General features: G+C 35.6%; 1 protein-coding gene across 5 annotated transcripts in view; it reads left to right on the top strand.

Moving 5' to 3' along the window:
- The first annotated feature begins 436 nt into the window (after positions 1 to 436).
- The window catches only part of grh (grainy head), a 175,977-nt gene continuing 165,384 nt past the window's right edge, over positions 437 to 11,029 (top strand). For all 5 annotated transcript variants that reach the window (XM_090180608.1, XM_090180611.1, XM_090180613.1 and 2 more), the window contains exon 1: positions 437 to 584. In XM_090180608.1, coding sequence (XP_090036734.1) covers positions 508 to 584 — 77 coding nt within the window. In that variant the 5' untranslated portion in view covers positions 437 to 507. The remainder of the gene's footprint in view (positions 585 to 11,029) is intronic.

The raw sequence follows: 11,029 nt of genomic DNA, 5'->3' as shown, positions 1-11,029 counted from the left end.
TGAAAAATCACCGCTCGAAGGCTATACACTTTTTTTTTTGGAAATAACGTAGGGTGTAGGTTCGAATTATGGCCACAAATCTATTGTTGATCCGGAGGACGAGGTGTGCCTAAAAAAGTGTATATAATATATCCCCACTGTTTACGTTCGCGCGATAATAGTGGGCCCTATTGTAGCGAGATTTTTTTAGCCGGGAAGCGAGTGTATTTAGGGGTAGAGGGGTATTATACGGCCACAGCGCCCCCTTGATGAGGAGCGGTTTTTATTGTGTGGGCGTTAGTTTGACCGAAGAAAGTGCTTTTTTTGTTACCTGGTTTTTATACACTTTCGTACGGAAAAGGAGAGACCCTTATCTTCTATACGAATAGATGTGTGGGAATTTCTGCGTAGTTTATTTATTTCCCTTTTGCGTTGCGAAATTTCGCAACAATGACTAATTCATGGAAACGGGTGTTCAATAAATAACAGTTTCTTCTTGAGTCACACAATAATAATTCTTGTGTGTGGATGAAAAACAATAGGCTACTGATCTTTCTCCGTTGTGGGTACCGCGACGGTTACGAAATGCTCGTGTTCATCTACCGGTATGTTGTTCATCTACCGGTATGTTAAAATCTATAAATATTGAAACTTTTAGCCATGGTTTATTATAAATTGTTAAATTTTAAAAAAAGCTGCTACTTCATAAAGTTTTTTTCTAAGTCATGAAGTAGCAGCTTTAAAATTTAACAATTTAATGTTAAAAATCTGTTGTTCTATGTCGTAATCCTACTGCCCCAAGTACGAGTAGAAGTTTTAAACTACAGAATTCACCTTGATCTGTAGAATGTTTGTGCGGGCTTCGACTTTCATTTAATAAGCAACCTTTCCAGAAGAGCTATCCCGTTTTTCTGCCAAACTCTTCCGTAACCTCATAAAACTTTTGCTCTTCTCCGAACACAACCAAAACACAAATAAAACCTAAATTTTTACGCAATTAAAGGTTATAATTTAAAGTAATCAAAGAGAGATTCGACCGACACATTTATAAGTGTCAGTTAACTAAAGCAGTTACGAATGTTCAATTAGTAATCTGTTTTAAGAAATAAGGAAGTATTGAAATAATTAATAATTAATGGAAAAATCCAACACAACTATCATCAGTTACGTCTAGTTTCTGATAAATCTTTCGTCAGTAATGTGAAATTAGGTGATCCACAAGAAATATGGAACTTGAAGGAAACGTATTAATGTTCTGTCATGGATCGATAATCCCCGTAATGGATTGGTCATAAATCAAGCGATGATTGCGTTATAGAAAGATAGTATATATGGGCACGCATTTAAGTGACTCGTGTTTAAAACTAGCAAACGTTATGATCGTCAAAGGGTCAACGGTTGACCCCGTAAAAACATTCGTATAGGCATCCAACCGCGACTTGACCTTTCGGTTTTTGGAGGCTCCGTCTGTATGTGCGTTGGAAGGTGCGCGTTGGGCAGAACCGAGTTTAGAAAGCGCACGAAATTTCGAAGGACCCCCTTCGCGTTCGTGTAAGAAGTCCACCCACTACATGTTCGGCGTCTCGGGCGCGGTATTTACTTGTTTAGCTCTCGGTTTTAGCCAACCATTCTCGACCTTTGACCTTTTGAGGAAACGAACCGACTTATTTCGGTAAACAATCGTCGTTTTCTCGACTATCTGGGCAAACGTTCCCAACTCCTTTTTCAGGGTGAAACGTAGCTCTTCTTCCTTCTCGGTGGCTAATTCAATATTCGTAGTTTTCGCGGTATCGCTTCCACCAACGCAAATAGTTTCTTGTTGAAAAAGAAGACAAGCGGAAAATCGAGGCTGACTCGTTGCTCGTTTGTTCGATATACTGTCTCGATGTTGCGGAGATGACCCGGGTTTTTCCCCCTATCACTTCCAACGTAAAAAATAAATAAAAAGTTTAATTTGTAAGATAACATTCTCGACGCTGTTCTCCAAGGATCTCTTAAATAAATCGAGATTAGAAAACCTTTGGCGGCCGGCGGGGGCTAAGCATCACGACGTCGCTTCTCGTCGAATCAACCAAGGACACGCGCGGTCAACCCTAACCCTGTATTGCTCGTAATACCTAATCAGATTCTTCGCATTTGGGGCCCGTTCACACGCGGAACACCGATGTACCCCTGGGACGATGTAACCAAAAATATAGAGGGATCTTTGTTAGTTAAAACATTTAAAGGTACCGAAGGGTTAACCACGAACCTCTGGGACAAAGTTGGCAAAGTATAAAGGGATCTTTGACACTTGGAACATTGAAAGGTGCCGAAGTGTTAACCACGGACCTTTGGCACACTGTTAGAAAGGTATAAAGGGATCTTTGACACTTGGAACATTGAAAGGTGCCGAAGTGTTAACTACAGACTTTTGGGACACTGTTAGCCAAGTATAGAGGGATATTTGACAGTTGGAAAATTTAAAGAGGCCGAAGTGTTAACCACGGACCTTTGGGATAAATAAAGTATTGATAAATCTTTGACCGTTGGAACAAAATAATAATCCAATAAGTCCTGCATGCCACGCGAACCAACAGGTCCCTGCACTTACTATTACTGTTAACCTCAACAAATTTTTATTGAAAGGGAAAACCATATATCTCAAAGAAAAAAACGCTGTAACTAGAGGTGCCAAAGGGCAAACCACTTCCTAAAAATTTGTAGACCTATTGCAGGCATATGAAACTAAGTACAGCCTTTGGTAATGCTAAATTCGTAATCAGTAACCTAATCAATTCAATCAAAACTACAGGTTTGTACACCTATTACGGAAATGTATCAATCTCTCGAAAAGTGCTAACACTTTCTTAGAGTTACAGCTAATTTCCAATAAAACCTATTAAGTTAAGATGCAAGAGTTGAAAGTTCATAATCAACAGTGGTCGGATCATGCTTTCATTCAATGCGAACCGAACTCCAAAATCGATATCAAAATAGATACAGTTTTCGTACTTCGCTACGTAGATAACAGAATGTCATTCGTTACATTATACCGAGAAGCACGTGGTTTAACTTTAACACGCATCTCTTTTTTATGACCTATCCCTGGTAGATATTTCAAGGCTGCTTCTTGTAGCGTTTGCCTTAGAAACACAGGTGAAAAGATTGATTTCGACCTTAATCGAGCTAGTCATTTTACAATCGACAATTTTCATTTTTTTTTCTCTCAGAGGGGGGAGAGGACATTTTGTTTACGGTGTAAGTCACCAGAGGATGTTCGCGTCAGTTGAAGCCCGATCTTTCGCAACGTCAGAAGATTATAACGTTTACTAAAACAAAGGACTCAATTTCTTTTTCACGCACGGCGGACTCGTTAGAACAATTCGTCGTTTGAAATCTCCGTATTCTTTTTGTTCGAAATATCAATTTATTTTTTTCCATAAAGAGGCGCGTAGCGTTGATAAAGATAGCGGACGAGGCGAACTTGTCCTCGTTCCATATAGTCCAGGGATACGTAACCGTTTCTTCCGCTTCAGGGTCAAGTTACCTTGGTCCGTCACGCCATTGCGCCTATCTCGAATGAGTTCCCCTTGTGTTTTATTTCTCTTCTACTGTTAAAAGGGGGGTTTGATTGTACGTTCACCTTATAATGATATCTCTAGTATATCTATAGTATTCGTACCTTTACAGCGGGTTTAATACAACTTACTAACTCGGGGTATCCTTCCTGGCGTAATGGTCTTTTTCCTATATAGCTAATCTCCCAATTTCGAGTGACGGTTAGCTTCTTCCTCGTACTTGGCGACCGTTAGCGGAACTGGTAGACAGTCAACTAATGTACGTCCTATAACCGGGTGTGTGTACTGGTGAGCCTTTTTCCAAATTCGGGTTTTGGCACAGCTTTCACCTTGACTTTCACGTCTACGAAATACCAGTTATTCAGAAAGAAACTAGATCATACAAATGTACTTCTCGCACCGGATTTTAAAAATATTTCGTTGCTTAATTACTTTTGCACACGCTATCTAGGAAACAGAAGTCCGCGATGACATCATTTCGTGACGTCATTCAGATTTCCGGTTTAGTTTGATAGTTCTGGTAAAACTGACTCCTTACTGATGGTGTTTAAGAAATGCTACATTGTATTGTTGGATTGACAATATTGTATATTTAACCCATTTAAATGTATCTATACAATTTCAATATTTTTAAGAATTCTTTAAAATTATTTTATTTTTAGTTTCACAGCCCTTTTAAACATTTTTCATTGAAATTCAAAGTTGCTAACATTTTCAAGGTCTTTTGTAAAGAATTATTTTTAGAGCACTTTAAAGGATATAGAAAAATTTAGACCGTCTATAGAGTTCTATAAGTTTTCATAGAAAGTCTACAGAATAGTTTCATTTTTGTATATTAATTTGTTTTTGAATTTTTTTTATAGAAACTCTATAGAACAGTAATCCAAATTCTATAGAAAATTTTCAATAATATATACGGATTTATAATAATTTGGAACATTTTTCTATAGCCATTGAAAAATCCTTAGACTTTTCAAATATTTAAGGAGCACTTCGAAGGATACAGAAAACCTTTATATCAAATTTAATAGAAATTCTGTAAATAATTTTGGTGAGGAAGGGCTTGCATTTGGTATGTTAATTTGTTTTTTAACATTTTCTATAGAAATTCTTAAGAACTATAGCCCGAATCCTATAGAAAAATGTAAAAAATGTTTTTTAATTTTGCGCAATTTTTCTAAAGCTTATTGAAAACGCAAGATCTTTTCTATCAAAATATTTATAAAGCCTTTTTGAAGGATATAGAAAACCTTACACGTTTTATAGATTTTTATAAGTTCAAATAGAAAGTCTATGGAATATTTTTGTTCCATTTTGTAGGCTAATTTGTTTTTACTGGTTGGATTTCTAAGGCGTTCCTATTTGAGAAGTGGCATGTATTTAAGCGAGGGGGGGGGGGAGGACTTATGAAAAATATTAAAAATAAAGAATATTTGAGAAATACGCGATAAAGATCCAGATACAATGTTAACTTTGATAAGCCGCTCGAACAAAGGAGGTCAGGGATTTTTGGTGGAGAAATCATGCTTGGGATTAAATTCCGAAATTGCTTCACGATATGTAGAATATTGTTTTGAACATCTAGCATGAGATAAAATGTAAACGATGTTGAAGCAGCGTGTGAATCGTTTGCCAAAGAACAGGCTTCCTCATTATCTTGGTATTACTTTCCCCGATAAATTACACTCCTGGCGGAGTTAACTAGCGAGGTGTTAACTTCTTTTTTTTTGTTTACCCAACTTGATAATAACGTTAGATCTCAACACCCACGACCGCGGCGCCAAAAACACAATGGAAAAAAAGCTTTAATAGATATATTCCCTAATCTTAACATTCGGTCGAAATTGAGTTTGTCGTTAGAGAAGTGTAATTGTTACTACGAAGTTATGATTACCGTCCTTGGGAAAACCGTGGATGGTGGTAATTTGTCCCTGGTGATACCATCGTGATATCAATTTTACAGAGAGCAGTGATAGATTAACTTAAATATGTACGTAGATTTGCAAACCGGGACAATTTCCTTTTCGATTTCAACTCTTTTAATATAAATTTTATAAAGTTCTAGTTAACATCTCGAGTTATATTTTGTTGTGCCCACGAAAAACTAGTTCTTAAACATTTATCAGGTCGGTGGAGTGTGTGGGCAACGAAGGGGTCAATTTGGGGGTCACGATGGGAAAAAGGATCAGTATCCGCTCGCATACGAGAGTCCGTCATAATCCTACGTATCTGGTCGGAAAATCTTTGGCATTTCGCGGTATTGGCTCCCATTCTCCCAAAAAGCGAAAGGCTCGTGACTGACCTCCATATTTCGCCGTTTAAATTTCGCATTGGCTCGATTCAATTTCTAGAGTGACTGACAGTGAATTCCCGCTTCGAAAATTCGACGGAATTTTGCGTAGGCAAAAAATAAACGCTTGTTTTCCCCTCACTAGAAAAACCACGGTTTTTTTTGGAAATTGGGGGAGGGGGTTACGTTATGTATATTTTTTCCTCTTTTTTTAATACCCATAATCCCTTTCTTCTCCCGCGGTGAACTTTATTATTGGGTGTGTCCAGTAGGTAAGCGGACCGAAACAGTTTCTGTCAGCCGCTTAACGTTAGAGTTAGTAATCTCTATTTGTGGTTGGATCTCTAGTCCGTAACCGGAGAGTCGCTCTCTGTATTCAGTACCACGTGTGCGCGCGTAGATGGAGGATACGGTACTGACAATCGCGGCACGCCCAAACAACACCCTCTGCCGGCCAAAAATTGTGCCTAATACAAATTGAATTTATAAATAGCTAATCATAATCTTGTCTGTTTTTTTTGATAATGTAGATTGGGGGAAAATATATACCTTTGAATAACCAGCCGTTTAAATATATGTATATATATTGTATAATAATATTTTTTTTCGACTCTTTGGGTGGAGGCCAAAATTGATTTATAAGCAAATGTGGGGAGATGTAATTTTAGATTTTCCAAACGGGATACTAACTTTAGATAAAACGCCTAAAGCCTCTGTAACAATTTAATTCGTTACATTGTTGACGTCTCTCACGAAATATAATAAAGATATTAAGTTGATACACTAGAGAACGGGTTAATTTTTTTACACAAATTATTTTAACACTCGTCAAGAATCAATTAAATTATTTGTATAAAACTTGAAATTAAAAATATATAAATTAATTAATTATAATTAAAATGCACGGATAAGTTTCACACTTATGTGTATAATGTTACTTCGGTAGTAAGTAATTTTGTACTATTTTTCAAAAAGTTAAAAAACTAAGTTAAGAAAAACATTTGACTAATATCACCGTTCAAGACCAGGTGGCGCTACTAGCTCTATAAACTCCGAAATCATGGGCGTATATATTTTTATCAAATTATTTATTAGGCGCATTACAACATCACAATCTCCATCTTTCATTCTATCGCTCCCCCCTCGTTTTAAATTCGCGCACAAAAGACCTTATCAAATTTGATTAAAGTTAATTTCACCTCCGGAATATTTTTTACTTCGAGTTAACGCCTAATACAATCGGTTTAGCGAAAATTACCTTGAGTTTAAGGACGAAATTTGCCAATAGAAAATATTATCGACGGCGAAAGGAAAGCTAGTACGTGATACCCAGGATCGAACAACGCTACACCTATCAATTACTCCGTAACAAAGCTCGATTAGAAAAAGAATAGACTATAACTTTCGGTTGGAGAAAGGGAGATTTCGCGAGCTGCTACGAAGACCGTGCTTTAAAAAATATCGAACAATGCATTGGCTTTGATCCGAAGTGGGTCTCCACTTCGCCCTAAGGCCCTCGACGAATTTATGTTTTTTTTTGTTAAATTCTTTATTTTGGATATATAACGCTTATCGGAAAGGGAAATTTCCCGATTTTGGGGAAATAATAAGAATTGGGCTAAAAATAAACATGACTTTTTCGCTAAAAACCCCGGCGGTTTTCATATGTTGGAAATTGGTCTTATAACAGAACAGTTTGGCTGCCGTATTGGGAACCCTTGCTTTTGTAACTCGTTAGATTTTCCTGTACCAACGTTTTATATAGACCTTTTATGAACTCTCGTAGAGGTATAAGGTTTTTTTTTATAAACTATAAAGCGTCATCGACATTTCTGAGATTGTCAAAAGATAGTAATTTCGCTCATTTATTTAATCAATAATGAGAACGTCCATAGAAGTTATGCAATATTCTTTAGAAATTATGCAGTATTCTATTCAAATTATGCAAAATTCTATAGAAATTATGCAACGTTTTATAGAAATTATGATAACGTCTATAGCAGTTATGAAAAATTATATAGAAATTATAAAAACGTATATAGAAATTATGCAAAATTATATAGAAATTATGAAAACGTCTATAGGGATTATGCAATATTCAATAGAAAATGTGAAAATTTCCATATAAAATATGAAAATTTTAATTGAAATTATGACAAATTCTACAGAATTTCTATAACAAAATATTTTCTACGATTAGATTACCTAGAATTAAGTGAAACCCATTTTAGCTAATCTTTGTTTTAATACAGAAGCATAAATTGCCCTTCAAAGCCTAATGTATTTATATATTATAATGCATATAATTTTGGGATTAGTAAGAACATATATTTGCGACTTGTCAATATACATGGTGCCCTTTGATCCCTCCTGCACCATTTCGCAACATTAAGTTTCCATTACTCGAAGTCGCTTTCCCTTGACATTTTTGAAATATCCAATTTAATTGCTCTCTAAGCCTACTTTTATCGTATTGCTTATTGTTTCGTTTCATTTCCATATTAAAATAATTGATAGAGCGTAATACCGCGCTCAGCGACAATAATAATCAGAAACTTTGTTTTCGTATCGGAGCCAACCCTATTCACTTCATAATAGGACTTTAATTGCGATTAAACCAAACCGAAGCCTGTTTTTACGCAACCGTATTGACCATAATAACACTGGGACGTTTCAAGATAATAGAAACCTCAATAATTACGTATCTCTACTTCATGAGAATCCCCACCTAAGTACACTTAACGTTTGAAAATATCCACTCATTAATTTCCAACAATTTATTTAAATGATGTTTAAGGGGGAAGAATACAGTAAAAGCCTCTTTTTCGTTCAAGCTGAACGTTTCTGTTTTAACAATTAAATAATTGAATTATATTTTTCTTATTAGGCTGAACCTTCCTCTAGTACTTAAAATAATTTTGATAATTATAATATTAATAGTTAAAGAGATATAAGATCCTAACTAAAGGGTAGTTTGGGTGCTTGCCCAAATTGTTTAGCTCCGGGGGTCCGAATTAAAACGTAATAACTTAATTACTATTAAATTTAAAATTGTCAAAATTATTTTAATCGCTAAGCCAGAGGCTGTTCTACACATAAATATTAATTTTTTAAGTTAAAATACAAAATTAAAAGAGTTCAGCTTGAAATAGCTCGAAAGTAGACAATGGCCACTGTAGTCTTCCCCCTTAAAGAAACGCAACTTCACTTTCGTGTATTATCCAGAATGTAATTATTGAAACTTAGAGATATTGACTATCCGTGGGCATCATGGGCTCCACCCCAGCTTGTGGCACCGGGTTAAAACTTGGAACATCTGCGTAGAGTTTCCAAGTTATATCCTCACTGGTTAAAGAGGTTTTCCCCGAGTTCTTCGGTTTCCCCCTTCCATAAAAACTTGTAGAGGTTAACGGTAATAGTTATTGTAGGGAGCTGTTGGCTCGCGTGACATGAAGGGTTTGCCACCACCCTCCTGACCGACTACCCGAATTAAAAGACAATAAAAGTCGTTAGAAGACTTGGGCATAAGGTGGTGCCTTGGGTATTAGCTTAACTTATTATAATAATAATAATAATAATAATAATAATCTAAGACTTTAATCTTAGAATGTGTAAAAATGTGAACTTAAGATGTGTTAAGATTAAAAAAAAGACTATGTAAAGCAATATACAAAATTGGAGACCTTAAATATGTATTTCTGTTAACTTAGAAAATAGAACTGTAAAAATATGCACCTCGAACTCTATATAAATGTAAAGCATCAAACTGAAATAAAAGACGTCCTAACCTGAAATAATAATAATAAGAAGAAAAATATAATCGAACTTTCATTCCTAATTTCGAGGAATCAAATAATATTTGAATTCAAACAAATAATTAAGGAGTAACTATTAATATTGAAAGAGAAATTGCCTTGATTGTATCCCGGTAATTCATCTCACGATTTTAAATAATAATGACCCGTTAATTAATGATTTTTCGGCGGGTTTTAATAAGTAGGGTGGATACCTTCCATTTCATGGCTTAGTTTTTCATTAAAAAACGATATACGCCTCGCGGCCTAATTGGGTTGCTTACTTTGGAACTGAAACAATAAAAGTTACAGACTCTAATGGTACAGAAATATTTTTTTTTTACCGTGGTTTGTGGTCTACATGTATTTCAAAACTGTCGCAAAGTTTTGGGAGATCGTAGGCTCGACTATTGAATATTTCGAAAGACAATGGTTCGTTTTTGTGAAACTGCCCAGCCCCTGAAACCACAAATATTGCCAATGTGAAACGATAAGTTCTTAGTTAATTGTTAATTGTTTGCTTTTGTCGTAATGACTTTCAAAAAACAAGACCTGTTATTATTTGTAATAATTTGAGCTTTTCGTGAGTGCATTAATACAAAGTCAGTAGCGTAGCCAGAAATTCCCCAAGCGGGTCAGACGATGTAAAATATCAGAGGAGGGTCAAGGAGGGAGTGAAATTTTAGTGCGGTCAAAGCCACGCCCAACGGGGGTTCTAACCCGTCTACGCCACTGGTCCTAGTAGAAAAATACTGTGTTTATAAATGGACAAAAATTGGACATATTTGTTGAAATAATTCGAAAGTGTATTTATAAATTAGACGAATTCAACAGATGTCTAAAATATATCCGTAACTAACCAAATTACAGACAACAGTGCTGCCATACAATATGTCCGGTTGAGTATTTCATGACGTCATCGAAGAAAAGACCAACTATCTACAATATCTGACTGTTCTCTTTCTGTTAGACCTAAAAATATTAACATTTAAAAAAAATAAACTCAACATGGTATGGTAATTTTTAAAGTTCACGGTATTAAGGTATTTAAGTACTTTAAAAAAAAGTATATAGATCCACGTTCTTCCTAAGACTTAATTATCTCTGAATCGCCCCCTATTGGCTAAAATATTCAGGAAGATCACTAGACTAAAAATAAAATAGAAAAACTAGCTTAAAATTATGTTACCATTAAAAATATATATTTTATAATTCAAAATAACTCTTGTAAACTCTATAATTTGGTAAGGTTGTCATGATTCAGGGGCCGGCTACGTATAGGGCTAGCGAACAACCTATTTTCTCGTCGTGGGGGCAAGTTGACTCACATTTTGGACGGGTCACTTTCGAAAATATTTCCTCGCTGAGTACCGAATTAATATAAGCTTACTTTTGTAAGAGAGATA

Source organism: Leiobunum rupestre, chromosome 7 (genome assembly GCF_980474605.1).
Source record: "Leiobunum rupestre chromosome 7, qqLeiRupe1.1.hap1, whole genome shotgun sequence".
NCBI classification, from domain to species: Eukaryota; Metazoa; Arthropoda; class Arachnida; order Opiliones; family Sclerosomatidae; genus Leiobunum; species Leiobunum rupestre.
The sequence above is the reverse complement of the archived record's forward strand: the minus strand, read 5'-3'. Positions and strand labels throughout refer to the sequence as shown.